Here is an 18,206-nt window from a genome sequence, read left to right on the forward strand (position 1 = left end):
TCGCTCGCCAAAGCCGGGCAACTTCTTTACTGGATTTGCGTATTTCTTATTTCCTCTTTTCTTTTTGATGATGAAGGGGGAGATAACTATGGTTTTTAAGATGGATTTAAAATGGGATGATTTAAAATTTTTTTTTAGCAAAAATCTTTTTATTGAACTTTTCTCAATTTGGCCATACATTGAGGGGGAGCACATATTAAGGGGGAGCTAAACATTGAATGAAATTTGTCATCATCAAAAAGGGGGAGATTGTTAACATGAATATGTTAATAATATTGATTTTGATGATAACAAATTTTATATGGTTTTTGACAAAAATATTGGAGCTATTTCTTAATAAACGAAAGCCTTTATAATCATTGCCTTCTCTCTTCATAAAAGATGGATTTTCAAATTAGAAAGAGATTCTCTGCAAAAACTTGTTTAAAATTGCAATTCTGGTTATAAACGGTGAACCGTTTATTTAAAACGGTTAACCGATTAAAGGCAGAGAGCAACACATTTCCTAAACCTCTAACCGTTTATGAAAAACGGAAAACACAAAAGATGGGAAGGTTACTGGAAATTAACGGTAAACCGTTTTCTTTTAAACGGTTAACCGATTAGCACCAGAGAGCAACATATTGCCTAAGCTCTAGTCGTTTATATTTAACGGAAAACACCCAAGATGGGAAGGCTACTGGAACCTAACGGTGAACCGTTTATTTTAAACAGTTAACCGATAACGTCCAGAATCACTGATTAACAAAATCGGTTAAGGCTTAATTGTTTTGCAGGTCACTGAAGACAAACGGCAAACCGTTTATTGTAAACGGTTAACCGATAACATCCAGAGAAGTCACTACTTACAAATCCCTAACCGTTTAGTGTAAACGGATAGCTGATATTCATCTTGCAAGTCTCTGGACATTAACGGCGAAAGGGCAATCCTAAACGGCAAACCGTTTATTTGAAATCTGGCCCAACGGTAACTTTGACCAACCTAAACGGTTAACCGTTTAGAGTTAACGGCGAACCATTTTCTGTCCGACAGTTTGTAACGGCTAGATTTTCAGCTCCAGATATAAATAAGCTCATTCAAATTCAAAGAAGATTGATCACAACACGACCATTTGAGCTAATATTCGAGAATACAATCTTCATAGAGCTTAGAACACATTCTTGCTTCATCTATTCACATATTAAGCATCATTGTGTAATCTTATATATTGTGAGAGGCAAAACAATTTGTAATCTTTTATTTTGAGTGATTGTAAGTGTTGGGATACACTTGGGTTAAGAGATTGGGGATAATCTCTTGTTGTAAAGGTCCATTGACACCTTGGAAGTCAAGTGTAAGCATTTGAAGCCTTGGAGGCTTGCTTAGTGGAATCCTCAAGCCCGGAAAGCTTGGAGGAGTGGACGTAGGCGAGGTTGGCCGAACCACGTAAAAATCTCAAAGTTTGAATCCCTCTTCCTTTATCTTTTTATATTGTGATCATCTTAATTGTTATTGCTTTGAATTTGATTTATAATTGCATTAAGATTTTCTTTAATAAATTGAATAATTTTTTAGAATCCCAATTCACCCCCCCTCTTGGGTTGCATACTTGTTTTCAAGCCTGTCGCACCAAGGCTTGGAGATTCATTAAAACTGTATTAATTTGATCCGGATCTAAATAATTTTTTTTTTATAATTTCAGGCTTAATGGATTCAGTTGTACTTGAATTGTGTTACGATGGTTGGTGGGAGACATTAGAGGATGGCCGTATGGAGTGTGTGAATGGTAAAAATCGAGCTTTTTTAGTTGGAAAAAATTGTCTGTTTGATCAGTTATTGGCAAGAGTATACGATGTGTTACAAATAAACCCTAATGAATATAGTATCACAATGAAGACAACTTTGAGGTCTAGTAACACATTATATCGTATATGTGCACTGCCCATGGATATATTTGATGATGAAATGGTGAGGGTTGTGTTGCATATGGCATCCGACGTAGCCAATTTTGGATGCATTCCTATATTCGTGACCACATCACCTCGAGTTCCGAGCGAAGGTATTGAGCCACATGTCGATACAGAAATTTCGTTTAGAGCAAATATGTCTGGCCCCGATAATGATGAAGAGGTGTTGCCAAGGACAATATCGCTGCAGCAATATTACTCTCCAATCCACGAAAATTATGACAACATTGATGATAACGACGTTACGTTAGAGGATGTTGGAGCAACGGTATTTCCAATAACGACGTCGTTGGAGCAACGGTATTCTCTGTACCACAACAATGATTTTTGGGACAATGATGATTTTCATCATGAGACAGAGGGGGATAATGTTTGTGCAGAACCTTCAAATAATACGAGGGGCACTCATTTCAATAATGATGGTGATGATGAAGGAGCCGATCCTTCGAATGTTCTGTCGTTTCAGCACGACGATGAGTGTGAAGACAATACTCCTGTGAATAACAGAGGCAATAGACCTAGTCCTTCTATGGTTCGATCGAGAAGGCGAATTGACCCCCTTACAAGTCTTGCTCCAACTTTGCCTTCGAACATGGTTGCTCCAAGCTTTGTTAGCAGTTGTGATTCAGATGATATCAGTGTGGGTAAGCTATTTGCTGAGAAAAATGAGTTTATATTACAACTACGCAAGGTTGCCTTTAGAGATAAGTTTGATTTCAAGATTGCACGGTCTACTACGACGCGTTTCGAGGCTCACTGTTGTTCAGAATCATGTAAATGACATATTCGAGCAACTAGATGTTCGAACGAGCAAAATGTTCCTTGGGTGGTGAAGAGAATTGACAATGTACACACTTGTCATAATGAGGTATTGGTTGATGGACGTCAGCAAGTAAGGAGCCGGGTTGTCGGTCATATTATCGCAGAAAAATATATTCAAGACAAGAGGATTTATACTCCGAATGACATAAGAGCATATATGCAACAGGAATACGGTGTTCAGTTAACATACCGGCAGGCATATCGGGTGAGAGAAGTTGGTTTTGAAATAGTTCGAGGCAACCCTGCAGAGTCATACAACTTGCTCCCTAAATACTCTCACGTACTAACTACAGGGAATGAGGGTACAGTCACTCACCTTGAGCAGGATGGAGATGGTAATTTCTTATACTATTTTGTAGCACTCGGATCTTCCATCAAGGGTTTTATGCAGTACATTCGGCCTGTCATTGCTGTAGATGGTACTCATCTGAAGGGACTATATCGTGGAAGCATGTTCGTGGCAACATGTCTTGATGGTAATAATCAATTGTATCCGTTAGCCATTGGGATCATGGATTCAGAAAACAATGATGCTTGGGAATGGTTTATGATGAAGTTACACTGAGTGATTGGCGATAGACCTGAGTTGGTAATTATCTCTGATCGATGCACTGCCATAAGGAGAGCCGTTCTTACAGTATTTCATAATGCAACTGATGGCGTTTGTTTTTACCACGTCAAAGGTAACATTAAGTCTCAGTTTAGAATGTCCAAAGCTCTTTGGGATCAATTTGAGCCTGCCTTTATTAATGCAGCAAAAGCATATGGCCACGAGGAATTTAAGAGACAACTTGAAGGGTTGTGGATGATTCACTCGGGTGCGGCTGATTACCTAGAAAATAATGTGGGTACGTGTAATTGGGCAAGGTCTCAGTTTGAAGGTAGGAGGTACAACATACTTACCACCAACATCACGAAGAGTGTTAATTCTTTCATGCGGGAACCTCGAAAATTTCCTGTTACTCATCTTGTTGATCATTTTAGGAAAATAATGCAGCAATGGTTTTATGATAGAAAAATTGTGGCTGAATCAATGACAACTCGGCTAACAACATGGGCGGATGAAATAGTCACTGAGAGGAGAAAACATAGTACATAGATAACCAAGAAATGCATAAATGAACAAAACTTAAAGGCAATAATTAAAAATCAAATTAAATAGTATTTATAAGTTTTGTCGGCACGTTACCCAAAAAAATGTGTCAGTATGTGTGACACGTTGGAGTAAGGCATTTGGATACTGCCGTTGTTTCTCGCTAATCAAGTGGAGATACTCGTGAATATGCTGTAAAGAAACAGATATATTACGATTTAAAAGAAAAATTTTGGTGAAACAAATCCACAACAGTATACATAACTTCAAAAATACCGAATACCTCATCGCCTAGCCATCCCATCGAAGCTGTACCTAAAATTATTTGAAAGAATGACCGCGGGTGCTGGACTCTCCGGCGGACTCTGTTATCACCAGTGAACCATCGATCAAACTCAGCAAACAGACTAGAGTCCTCCAATCCTCTCAGTGGATTTATATCCACACTCGTACTCATGTCAATCGCATGGTCCATGATTTGGGGTCGAGGTAAAGGCCGGACGTTCTGTCCTCGCTTGACCGGAGGAATCATTTAAGGACTGTTATAAACATACGACGGTATGTACGCGCGGCCGAACTTACTAACGCCCGGAGGCACCTCAGTGAACACCTGCACGCTCTCCCCACTAACATCCCCGTAGAAACTATACAATGACGTGGGCGTAGACAAATTTTCATTGCCCACGTCAGTATACACTTCATAGTCATCTGGGGCCTGTCCATTCGCCAAGACGAACATATTAAACAACTATCAAATTAAAAGTTAAACGAACATAATTATTAAATTTAAATTTGCTCACCGCATACGAGCGTGCAGTGGGAGAATCCTTATTTGGACGTTTAGAAAATGTGTCGATGAAGCCAACTACGGTTTCTTTAAAATCTTTTAATTATGACTTTATTTCATACACGTTACGATCAATCTTATCCAGCCGTCGTTGTATGTAATCATTAAACTGCTTTGTCCTCGACTATTACAAAAGAAAAACATAAAACTTTAGAATAACAAAAAAAAAATTAATAATTTACAAAGAAAAAATATCGTATATTATTTATAACCTCAGAATCCCGTGCGTCATCAGAGTTGTCTGTTTGCTGCTGGTGGTCATTAACAGCCACCTCATCCTCAGAAGTGTCATGACGCTGCTCTGGTATTGGGTTTGGTATGTCGTCATGATCGTCATGCTCGTCTGATTGCCTTGTAACCGACGGCATCGCGTTGATTGAGGGTTGGTACTGTATAAAGTATCATTTAAAATTAATAAATGAAAAGTCAAAAATTTCGATTAAAAAATTTTTTAGTACTTAGAGTATACCGACCTTATGAACCCAGTCAGGAATACTTGGCAAGTAATCCTTCACAGAGAGACAATATTTTCTGCTACTCTCCTTTGAATTTGGCTCAAGAGTTTGTAAAACGTCCCCCTGCCATAAATTCAATTGAAAATTTTAAGTAAGTATACATAACTTAAATTTAGTAAAGTTAAAAAAATAAGTAATACATATTACTTACAAGACGAGATTCGTCGTTGAAGAACGAATAAACCTCCGCAAAGTTGATTCTCGAAGACGCCATGGGCTTCCATTGCAGAATGCTGGGAATCTTATTCTTCGTTTTGACGACCCATGTTGATGGCAACCCTCCGATTGCTTCGTAAATCCAAGCCTACAACAACCAAAGTGAAAAATCAAATAAAACGACTATCAAATATTTAATACTATAAAACTTATTAATAAACAAAAAAAAACGCACCTGAACCCCAGACGTAAAGCCGTAAAGATTGTATTTTCCAATATTATGATCTGGATTTTTCAACCGAGTCTTCTTAAATTTCTCATCTTTCTCGAACAGTGCATTGTCAAGACTCTCGTAAATCATTTCCCACGACAATAGACCCTATGGACGCTTTCGGAAGTACTGTATATCATCAACTTGGTCAAGCCAATCGAAATTGATTTGACAGTGATTTTTTCTTGCATTTAGTACTCTGTCCGCAAAATAAAACAGCGCAATCTTTAATGCGTCCATATCGTCCATTTCCTAGAATTTCAACTCCTTAAATACTGCATCGAATTGCTTCACATTAATCTTATGATGCACACCACCAAAATACGTATTCCGTAGCCTCTACTCCATTTCATCATTTTTTTGATTGGTATCAACACCAAATGAAAGTCCAGTAACCAAGCACCATTCGACAATTGACAAGCGAATCAAATGCTTACCAATTTGAAACCATAACTGATCCTCACGACTATCTTCTTCATGGGCCACTTGAACATACTAAATGGAAAACTTCGACACTCCAAGAAATGCCCAAATATATCCTTTTTGAACATACTAAACTGCCGCTTTGTTAATTTTTCCTCGATGGCTTTTACGACCGAAGATAACATACACATGCTCGAAATTCGACCAGGAAAGTGATCGGCATAACAAAAATACATCTTGCCTACTTCGATATCCGGTGATTCTGATTTCGCCATGTATCTGTAATATTTATAAAATTATTACATTACATTTACAGAAAAAAAAATTGACTTGTTAAAAAAAAATACACTCTAATTTTTTGTGCGACACGCCCTGTCGCACCAAATCTGGTGCGACAGCGGGCCGCACATGGCCGCGCGCGCGCGCCCTACCCCCCTCCCTCCCCACCCCCAAAATTAAGCGCAATCACTCCAAAATCGAAAACAATACTCCCAAACACCACCAACCACCACAAACATCATCACCACCAACCACCACAAACATCACCACCACCACTATTATTCTCAAGCTATAACTATTATTATTCTAAAATCTCATTTTAAATTAATGAAAATAAGAAAAATGACTAACCTAGGTTTTGTTGAAGGTTGTAGATCGTAGATCGGATGCCGGTGAGAGATGGAGCCGCCGCCGACGAGGGTTGATGTCGCCGCCGATGATGGGAGTTGGATCGGTTTGGGAGAGATGAGTGAAAGGGAGTGTTGGGGGAGAGATGAGGGAGGGGTATTTTGGTCTCAAAGGTTGTTTTATGGCTAATGTTGATAGAAATATTTTTGGGGGGTTAAGATGAAAAAAAGCAAAACATTTTTTGTTATTACTGTAAATTTCCCAAAATTTTTCTCACTGATGACAGACGATTTATTTATTTATCTATTTTTTGTGTAGATTAAATTTCATAAAATCACTCCTATCACTATCAAAGATCCACCAAGAATAAATGGAAAATAATTTCAAGTCTATGACCACTAATTAAATGCTGGTAGGGTCGTGACCCGAACTTCACGATAGGAGACTAAAGAGATAATATAAATGTCAGAGGCATGCTAAGTGAATATACATATAATCTTGAACCTCAAATTAACTTTGATCAAACCCATACTTCACCAAAATACCAGCTATACTGAGAGAGAAAAATTTGCCATGGGCATGAGAATGTCTAATCGCTCGTTTTTTGCTCTGTATGCCGTCCTTGTATTCTACTTTACCTTACACCTCGTTCCTCATCGATTCCTCGGTGTACGGGCTTCTACAGTTTCCCGGAATGAGACAGACCGGCTAGCCTTGCTGGACTTCAAGTCCAAGGTCATTCAAGACCCTCTTGGTGCTTTAGGCTCATGGAATGCATCCATCCACTTTTGCAGTTGGCATGGTGTTACATGTAGTCGTAGGCACCAGCAGAGAGTCACAATCTTGGACTTACGGTCGCTTAAACTTTCAGGCTCTATATCACCCCACATTGGAAATTTGAGCTTTCTAAAAAAGCTATATCTCGAAAACAATAGCTTCACCAATCAAATCCCTTCGGAAGTTGGTCGTTTGCAAAGACTGGAAGTATTGTTTCTTCATAACAACTCCATTGGTGGGGAAATTCCTGCCAATATATCCAGTTGCTCAAACCTTATTCAAATCGATCTATCTGGTAACCAGTTGATGGGAAAAATTCCATTAGAAATTAGCTCCTTGTCAAAGCTTGAAATTCTTGCTTTAAATTCTAACTATCTGTCTGGAAGTATACCTTCTACTTTGGGAAACTTATCATCCATTCTTATAATTTCTTTAATCTATAACAATTTCTCTGGGAGTATTCCTCATTCTTTAAGCGAACTGAATAATCTTGCGTCTCTTTATCTTGGTGCAAATAAGTTGTCTGGTGCTATTCCTTCCTCAATCTTCAATATCTCTTCGATCACAGATATTGATGTGGGAATGAACCAAATTCAAGGGGGTCTTTCCCCGAACTTTGGTTTTACTCTCCCAAATCTCCGATATTTCAGCGTTGCTATAAACCAAATTACTGGATCCATTCCACACTCTCTATCCAATGCCACGAAGCTAGAAGCATTTTATGTCACGGAAAATAAACTAACAGGGGAAGTGCCTTCTTTGGGAAATCTACAAAGGCTTCAGTATTTCGTAATTACAAACAACAGTCTTGGGAGTGGGGGACAGCGTGATTTAAACTTCCTCTGCTCTTTGATTAATGCAACAAGGTTAATGCGGATGACTATAAACGCCAACAATTTTGGAGGAATACTACCTACATGCATTTGCAACTTCTCAACAACTCTTGAAATGTTGCTCCTTGATGGCAACAAAATTGTTGGAAGCATTCCAGCTGGGATTGGAAATTACGTCAACTTGCAAAGACTAGAGATGTGGGACAACCAATTATCAGGTACCATCCCCCCTGCCATAGGAGAACTCCAAAATTTGAAGTCATTCGGCTTAAGCAATAACAGATTATCAGGAAATATTCCACCTTCCATTGGAAAATTGAAAAAGCTATTACAGTTATTTTTAAGTGGTAATTTTCTTCAGGGTACCATCCCTTCTAGCTTAGGCCAGTGCAAGAATTTACTAGTAATTGATCTTTCTTATAATAATCTTAGTGGTACCATACCCCCTCAATTGATGAGACTCACATCCTTATCGATTGGGCTTTACTTGTTTGGAAACCAACTTACTGGTTCCCTCCCTATTGAAGTGGGAAAACTTATAAATCTTGAAATCTTAGATGTCACTTGGAACATGTTAGAAGGTGAGATTCCTAGTACTCTTGGTAGTTGTATAAGATTGGAACAGTTAGAAATGGGAGGCAATTTATTCCAAAGTTTTATTCCTTCGTCTTTGAGTTCTTTGAGAGGTCTTAGAGTCTTGGATTTGTCCCAAAACAACCTTACAGGTGAAATTCCTAAATTTTTGGCAGGACTTAAATTGTTACAGTTTTTAAATCTATCTTACAATAACCTTGAGGGCATGGTACCAACAGAAGGCATTTTTAAGAATGCAAGTGCTGCTGTGGTTTTAGGAAATAGTAAGCTCTGTGGTGGCATACCAAAATTTCAGCTGTCAACATGTGGTTCAAAGAGATCTAAAGAAAGAAGATTGACCCTTGCACAGAAATTAGTCATTGCCATTGTTTCTGGGCTAGTAGGACTAGCTTTAGCTCTATCTGCTTTGCTTCTTTTTTGGGTAAGGAAGAGAAAAGAGAAGCCAAATCCAAGCAGTTTGATAAATTCACTCCAAAACTTGTCATACAAAAATCTTTACAACGCTACGAATGGGTTTTCTTCAGCAAATCTTATAGGAGCAGGTAGCTTTGGGTCTGTTTATAAAGGAATTTTTGATGAGGGTAAAACAACTATTGCAGTGAAGGTTTTTAATCTTCATCAATGTGGAGCTTCCAGGAGTTTCATAGGTGAGTGCAAGGCATTGAGGAATATCAGACATCGAAATCTTGTCAAGGTTCTCACTGTATGTTCGGGAGTAGATTATCAAGGCAATGACTTCAAGGCTCTTGTATATGAGTTAATGCACAATGGAAGCCTACAGGAGTGGTTGCATCCCGTCACTAGTCAAGATGAAGCAGATGAGCCACCAAGGAACTTAAATTTGCTTCAGAGACTGAACATTGCCATTGATGTAGCATCTGCACTGAACTATTTGCACCATGATTGTCAACCTATACTTGCTCATTGTGACCTTAAACCCAGCAATGTTCTTCTTGATGATGACATGACTGCGCGTTTAGGTGACTTTGGATTAGCAAGATTCCTTCCCCACACTCAGACCCAAACGAGTTCCATCGGCATCAAGGGATCTATTGGCTATATTGCTCCAGGTATTATATTTTATATTTGTTACAGTTTTAAATCTAATTTAATAGAAAAATGGTCTCCTTCGATAAAGGTTTTATAGCGCCTTTTTGAATAAAATATTGAACATTGGTACATTTGTAAGTACTCTTAATTTCTTCCATAAAATCTTATTCTATTTCTTATAAACTTTTTGATTGGTAGAGTATGGCCTAGGAAGTGAGGTGTCAACAAATGGAGATATTTATAGTTATGGGATATTGCTACTAGAGTTGGTGATAAGGAAAAAACCATCAGACATTACGTTTGAGGGTGATATGAATCTACATAACTTTGCGAGAACGGCCTTGCCTAATCACGTGATTGATATTGTGGATTCAACACTTCTAAATGATGATCAAGATTTGATTATTACTAGTAACCAAAGGCAGAGGGAGGCAAAAATCAACAACATTATACAATGTCTCATTTCTATGGTAAGAATTGGAGTTGCTTGTTCAATGGACTTGCCGCAAGATCGAATGAACTTGACCAATGTTGTCCATGAATTAAAATCCGTCAAGAACAGTCTTCTTGGACATAGAACTGTGTCCACCACGCAAAGAGGTAATCAAATGATACAGCTTCTCCTCTAGCTTTTACCAACTTGATGTAAATTTTTTTTTTCTCTTTTTGCTTTTTTCTTTCATGATTTTACATTTTTATTAATCGCAGGGTAACAGTACAGTTAAATAAATATTTCATCAGCAGAAGAAAGCAGAATTGGATCTTAAATTCATCAGCAGAAGAAAGCAGAATTTGATCTTACATTCATCAGCAGAAGAAAGCAGAATTTGATCTTAAATAAAGGAAGACGGTCGAGTGATCAGAAGAATATTTTCTAGGGGCTGCATGCCTGAGGTACATTTAATCAAATTGTGTGTGGTCAATCAATTAGCTTAAGAATGAATATTGTCAGTTAGTTTCCTTGTTCATCTCCAACTAGTTTGGAATTATATTCAAATGAATTATTTTCCGAATATTCTGTTATAATTAGCTCATCTTTCGGAATGTTTATCTGATATGACTGATCGATTTTTCTTCACTGTCTTTCGATTCGGTCTAAATATAAAATAAGTACGCTAATGTCAAATGTAAAATTGATATTTGGTACTTAAAAGGTACTTAAAGGTGGCCGATATGAGCTTCCCAGATGATCGTTAAAGTTTCGGGCAAACATATCTTGCGCATTTTTTATATTTGGGGATGAATGAAGGTGATTTGTTCAAGCGAAGAATCAGTACAATATATAAACAATTGAAACAACGATGTGTTTAGAACAATGAACAAAAAGAAACAACAAAATCAGAGAGAATACACAGGGTAGTATCAGTTTAAAACTCTCGAAGAGCTGAAGTCAAGTTGACAAACGACAATTCCTCCAAAAAATAAAAATTGACAAATGACAAGGCTCACTTTCCCACCTCATATAACTGCCTTAATGGCCTTTTAGCTCTAGTTGATCACGTGTTTGACATGTGAGTATCCTAGGTGATTAAAACGGCGTTTGTCCCATGTCGTTCCAAGCTTCTGATTTAAGCGATAGCACGTACCAATCACGTGTATCAATAACTTTATTAAACTGACTATGTAGCTGTGCTATGTATATTTAGGTAGTGTATGTTCTTTTATTTGAAATCTGTATGAGCTGTGTGCTATGAGTCTGAATTTTTCTTTTTCAGAAAAATGAATAGGTTTAAATATAAATACCTGAATATATTTATTTTTCTTATATTAATATTTGAATATAAGCGGCATCTTATTTGTTTTTATAAATAAGAAACATCTTAAATATAGTTATTTGATATTTATATTTTTATAAATTAAAACATAAAAGATTAGGTTTTATACTTCAAAAAATCAATATTTTTTTATAGAAATCTGTATGAGCTATGCTATGAGTTTGAATTTTTCAGAAAAATGAATAGGTCTAAATATAAATACCTGAATGTATTTATTTTTCTTATATTAATATTTGAATATAAGCAGCATCTTGTTTGTTTTACAAATAAAAAACATCTTAAACATAGTTATTTGATATTTATGTTTTTGTAAATCAAAACATAAAAGATTATGTTTTATACTTCAAAAAATCAATATATTTTATAGAGATATTTCTGAAATATAACATTTATTTCTCATTTAGACCTTTTCTCATTCAGATAAAAGTCGCAAAAGTTTATTTTTTCTATTCAGATGTAAATGTCTAAAAATCAAACATAAGTTATAAAAAAAGAAACAAACAAATTTTAAAAAAAGATATGAAATTTAAAAAAAATTTAGACTTTAGATATTTAACAAATAAGCTTTTAGTCTTATCTCGCTCAGCTGATATGTCATCTGATAATAACCAACTATAAATCAAGCTCTTTACTAAGCACTTATCTGATATAGTTTATCGAGTAGCCAGAAGCACTTTTTTATTTTTTTTCCTTTTTTTAATGTTTAGTTATTTTTTAAGTGGGGTTCTTTAGGATTAAATAAGCTAATTTACCTCTACTAGCAAAAGCTCAAAATTTGAGTTTTTAGGAGTAAATGTTAGAGAGCTTTTTTAAAAAATATGTAATATAAAAAATACCCTTAAAATATTTCATTAATTGCATAATACCTTATTATATACAAAACCTACATAATAAAAATTATTGCTATCATATAAATGTATTGCCACCACTTCACTTTTTTTCTTTCTTTTTTTAATAAAATAGTTGGCACTTTAATTATGCAACACCCTACATATACCCAACACTTGAGAGAAAACTCATTGTCATAGCCAACGCTTTTGGTGAGGAGCGTACCAAGTAATGCTTCCTACTACTTTTTCATCTTTGTCTTTATTATATTATTCAATATGTTTATTGTCTCCACTTGGTACTGTTTCATGTTTCTTTTTAATGTGGTCTTTGTTTCCAAATGAACTCCTAAACAATAATTGGTTAATACTTCAATCAGTTCATGTGTCGGTGTAGTTTTGCAATGGATTTTATAATTAGTTGACCATTACCTTCTATAAACGTTCTCCATGTGAGTCGTTGCATGAAAACAAATCATAGAACAATGTCATATTTTTGGTCACCACATGCCTATATATCACCTCACCTGTAATATGATTTTAGTTAGGGAAAAGGACATTCACACCCCCAAAGTTTAAGGAAATGGTCATCAATACCCCAAGTTTTCAAAAAATGAAATTAAGACCCCTTTGTAACTATAATAGCCTTGACCTCTATTATCCAAAAAAATCAACTCTAACGTTTTATAATAAATAGAAATATAATATTAAAATAAATGTAATAATCTATACATTGTAAAATAATTGCAATACTTAAAAAATATTTTAATATTTTATAATCTGTTGGATATATTTTATTATATAAAATTAAATTTTATAATAAATAGAATCATAATATTAAAAAAAGTGTATTAAAATTTAAATTATTTTGAATATTATGTAAAATAATAATAACATTAGTATGTGAGATTTTTTTATTGTAAAATATTTAATGCAAATATTTATTTAAAATATCTAAATAAATATATATATATTATTAAATAAATATAACAATTTTCATATTTACATTTATTTAAATTATTAAATTATTTTAATATTCTTAGTCTATTGCATAGATTACAGTATTTATATAATATTTCTATTTATTAAAAATTTAAATTCAATTTTTAAAGGGTATAATGGTCTAAAGTTCCCTTTTTAAAAAGTTGGTGGTGTTGGTGACCATTTCGCTGATGTCCTTTTTCCTTTTAGTTATGATTTCTTTGTACACAATTAATTGATCATGCACTTCAAATGTATTTAAAACCCATGATCAATCTTTTTGTTATAATATTAAATATGTTTATTGCCGCCACTCATCTTTCTTTTATTATATTATTCAATATAAATTATTGCAACACTTGCTGTTGTTTTATCTTTCTTTTTATTATATTATTCATTAAAAATTATCAGCACCACTTGCTATTGTTTCATCTTTCTTTTTATTTTATTATTCAACAATACATGTCAATTATTATTTTATATTTGAAATTCATTTAATCTTTGTTTTATTTGTGCATTATTTTTTTTAATAATATTAGATATCCTTTGTCTATAATGGCAACTGCTATAAAAGAAAAGAAAAAAAAATCAAAGGCTGATTGGGATGATGGTACCACTGATGCTTTTATTAAGATTTGCGTGAATGAAACATTAGCTGCGAATTGACCAAATGGTCAGTTTAATAAGACTGGGTGGAAAAATCTTATTTCTAAGTTTTATTCAATGACCAATAGAGAATATGAACAAAAACAATTGAAAAACAAGTGGGACATCCTAAAAAAAGATTGGCAACTTTGCACAAACTTGATGAGAAATGAAATTGTCTTAGGATGGGATCTTGTTAAACAGACAATTACTACTAGCGATGAATGGTGAGAGAGAAAATTGAAGATGCAAATTTCTAACCTTTTTATTTTACAGTGTAATAGGAAATGATTTTAGGAGCAACTTAGACATATTTTTTACATATAATCCTTTTGCATTATTGTAGGAGATTCCTGAAGCAATTAAATTTCATTCTAAAGACTTGAGAAATATTGACCAACTAGAAATAGGTTATTGTACAAATATATTTTTTATTTATTTTTTAATAAAAATCTATAAATTCTTTACATAAGGATAAAACTGTAATTTGAAAAAATTTACTCTCAATTCAAGACAAAGTAAAACTGTAATATGTCTTCAAATATGGGCGCAATGCCAGAGTCCATTTCAGCCATGGTACCCAAGCTTGATGGGTTGATTAGCGTACTTTCTACTGCTGACAAAGAATTATATGATTTACAAGCTAAGTTGTATGGTGAAATATGTAAGATTGAAGGCTTAGGTGAGTAACAAATATTAGATGCAATTGATATTTTGGCAACCAAACATGATATGCTACGTGTGTTCTTCAACTTGCCCAATAAGCTGAAAATTGGGTATATCCTTTGAAAGATTGGTCCTGGTTCGTGAGATGCAGTCCTTCTATTACTTTGGAAATTTGGATTGTGTTTTGTCAAATGAACACACTATTTTGAAACTTTAGAGATGTGTTCTTATATAATATTATTTTGAAACCTTGGACTTGAGGTGCTATGTAATATATTTTGGCCTTAGAAATTATATTGAACTAATGAACTATATTTAATTTTGTTTTCATTGCTATATTGATTTACTTTATGTTGCAGTCTAATGATATTTTTGGACCACAGTGGTGGGGACTTGATTCCACCAAGTATTGCCTATTGGCAAAATGGCCTATAGCTCCAGGCATCAAAATTGATGGTTGCCCTATGCCTTGATATGTTAATATTTAGAACAAGCTGTGTATGCACATAAAATTTGAAAAAAAAAAAATTAACAGGATGGAGAAATCAAAGTTGTGAAAAATAATTTCCTTGACGATGGCACAATGTAATAATATAATCCAACATTTTAAATTGTCTTTTGTTTATACAGATAAATATTACCAATAATTTTTAGTTTTAAAAAATTAAAATAAAATTCATAAAAATTTTTATTTTACATCATTAAAAATATTAATAATTATTATTTTATATAATTAAAATTAATAATAAAATAAATAGGTTATTTTACAAATATATTATTTATTTATTTTTTAATAAAAACTATAAATTCTTTACATAAGGATAAAACTGTAATTTAAAATAATTTACTCCTAATCCAGGACAAAGTAAACAAATAATTGGGATTTTGCCAACCCTAGCTGAGGGTTTTGTGGAATAAACTTGCCTGTTGCTAACCAATAAAGTAGAAGATGAAACATGCAAAGTTCACAAATGCAAATACTTTAAATATAGTCACTACTTATTGAAGAAACAAGTTTTTTTTTTTAATTTCTTAAGTAAAACGTTATACATTGAGCGTATTTATAGATGCAGAGGTTACATTTTTTCAAAGATTAGATATGCGTATTATGGAAGGAAATGTGTCGTTACTGTTCGGTGCGGATCGTGTCTTTAAAAACTTCTGTTCAATGCCATTTTATTTGACATTCTCAACACTCCCCCTCAAGTTGGTGCATAAATGTCATGCATACCCAGCTTGTTTAGGAATTTTCTAAATGGTCTGCTAGAAATGGCCTTCGATAAAATATCTGCAAGTTGATCTTCTGACCGAACTTTCAGCAATTTTAAGACTTTTTCATCTAATTTTTCCTTGATAAAAAATCTATCTACCTCAACGTGTTTTGTTCGATTGTGCTTAACTGGGTTATGAGCAATATCTCGTGCAACTTTGTTGTCGCAGTATAGTTGTATTAATTGTTGTGATGGATAGCCTAAATCATTTAAGATAAAGCTTATCCATAGCCCTTCACATACCCTAAGGGTCATGCCTCGATACCTGGAGATGACATTAACAGACACTGAAAAGTTAAGCCCTGCATTAGTAGCAGACAGTTCCATTAAAAAAAGAAAATCAGAAATTTGGTTATGGCATAGACGTTTAGGGCATATGTCATTTGGTTACTTAAAAAAAATATTTCCTAGTTTGTTTTTGAAATATGATGTTTGTAACTTTAAATGTGATGTTTGTGAACTTTCAAAAAGCCATCGAATTACTTTTCCAATGTCCTTAAATAAGAATCCAGTTGCTTTCATGGTACTATATTCTGATGTATGGGGACTATATAAAATTTCTACAATTAGAGGAGCTCATTGGTTTGTTACATTTATTGATGATTGTAGTAGAATGACATGGGGTTTTTTTTCTTATGAAATCAAAAGACGAAGTAAACTCTTTATTTCAAAGATTCGATAAGATGGTGACGACTCAATTTCAGATACAAATTCGAGTTCTACAAACTGATAGTGGAGGCGAGTATATGAGCACAAAAATTCAACAATTTCTAAAATCACAAAGAACTGTCCACCAAACTACTTGTGTGGGGACACCCCAACAAAATGGCGTTGTTGAACAAAAAAAAAGACATTTATTAGAAGTTGTTCAAGCATCACTAATCCAGGTTTGCATGTCATTATCTTATTAGGGAGAAGCACTGGCATTTGCAGCATACTTGATCAATTGAATAATTTCAAGCTCCCTTACATTCCAAACTCCTTTCCAGGTTCTGAATGAAGCAATTATATCATCAAATGTGCCGAATTTATCCCCACATGTGTTTGGCTGTGTTGCCTTCATTCATTTACCATGACAAGACAAATTATCTCCTCGAGCACTACGTTGTGTGTTTGTAGGGTATGCCTTATATTAAAAGGGGTATCGATGCTATCATCCTCCATCAAGAAAAATATACATCACCATGAACGTCGTCTTTCATGAAGATATCATGTACTGCCTATCGGAGCCTGAATTTCAGAGGGATTATAATGAAGAGGAAATTCATACTTTTACATATCTTCCACTTGAAGAAGATCAATCCTTCATTAAGGTAGTAAATCTTCAAGATACTAGAAAAGAAAATGGCGATGATTCTCGGGCTGAGACAAGTGAAGACATATTTAGGGAAGACACATTTAGGGAGCAAAAAAACTCAGACACAACTACAATCGAGAACAAGTCCCATGAAGAACCACATGAAGAAATATCTAACCAATCATCTGTAGAGAATGTTCCTACCACAAATCCCAGTCTAATTAGAAGAATACTTCCCCGGTGTCAAAATAGAGGTATCTATATACCTACAGTTAATCCTGATCTCTCTAGTAGAGTCAAATATCATATGAGTCATTTTATGTTTAATCATCGCTTGTCAGAATCAAATTAGTCATTTTTGAATCAATTATCTACTGCATTTATTCCTAACAATGTGCAGGAAGCCTTAAAAGATTCAAAGTGGAAAGTGGCTATGAATGTTGAAATGGGATCTCTTCAAAAAAATCAAACATGGGAACTAGTTGATCTTCCACCAGGAAAGAAACCAGTGAGTTGCCGATGGATCTACACTATAAAGTACAAGGCAGATGGCTCCATTGAACGATACAAAGCAAGGCTTGTAGCTAAGGATTACACCCAAACCTACGGAATAGATTACACCGATAGCAAAAATTAATACTATTCGTATCTTATTATCATTAGCAGCAAACTTGGATTGGCTAGTGCAACAGTTCAATGTAAAGAATGCTTTCCTCTATGGAGACCTATTTGAAGAAATTTATATGGATCTACCACTAGGATGTAGTGGACCAGAACGACTCAATCAGA

The 18,206-nt window shown here is 34.6% G+C and overlaps 2 protein-coding genes across 2 annotated transcripts; both read left to right on the top strand.

The window, feature by feature from the left end:
* The first annotated feature begins 1,945 nt into the window (after positions 1-1,945).
* On the top strand, positions 1,946-3,334 carry LOC112099018. The gene is made up of 2 exons (XM_024186114.1): positions 1,946-2,676; positions 2,746-3,334. The coding sequence occupies exons 1-2, from the start codon at positions 1,946-1,948 to the stop codon at positions 3,332-3,334; spliced, it is 1,320 nt and encodes a 439-aa protein (XP_024041882.1).
* Positions 3,335-7,274: 3,940 nt separating this feature from the next.
* Positions 7,275-10,584, top strand: LOC18044296 (probable LRR receptor-like serine/threonine-protein kinase At3g47570). The gene is made up of 2 exons (XM_024186115.1): positions 7,275-9,975; positions 10,154-10,584. The coding sequence occupies exons 1-2, from the start codon at positions 7,275-7,277 to the stop codon at positions 10,582-10,584; spliced, it is 3,132 nt and encodes a 1,043-aa protein (XP_024041883.1).
* The last annotated feature ends 7,622 nt before the right edge of the window (positions 10,585-18,206 follow it).

Source organism: Citrus clementina, unplaced genomic scaffold (genome assembly GCF_000493195.1).
Source record: "Citrus clementina cultivar Clemenules unplaced genomic scaffold, Citrus_clementina_v1.0 scaffold_4, whole genome shotgun sequence".
In the NCBI taxonomy this organism is placed as follows: Eukaryota; Viridiplantae; Streptophyta; class Magnoliopsida; order Sapindales; family Rutaceae; genus Citrus; species Citrus x clementina.

Coding starts and splice junctions, on each gene's coding strand:
- LOC112099018 (XM_024186114.1), top strand. CDS start 1,946: ATGGTGAGGGTTGTGTTGCATATGGCATCCGACGTAGCCAATTTTGGA. Junction 2,677..2,745: donor TTTGATTTCAAGATTGCACG/GTCTACTACGAC, acceptor TCGAGCAACTAG/ATGTTCGAACGAGCAAAATG.
- LOC18044296 (XM_024186115.1), top strand. CDS start 7,275: ATGGGCATGAGAATGTCTAATCGCTCGTTTTTTGCTCTGTATGCCGTC. Junction 9,976..10,153: donor TATTGGCTATATTGCTCCAG/GTATTATATTTT, acceptor TTTGATTGGTAG/AGTATGGCCTAGGAAGTGAG.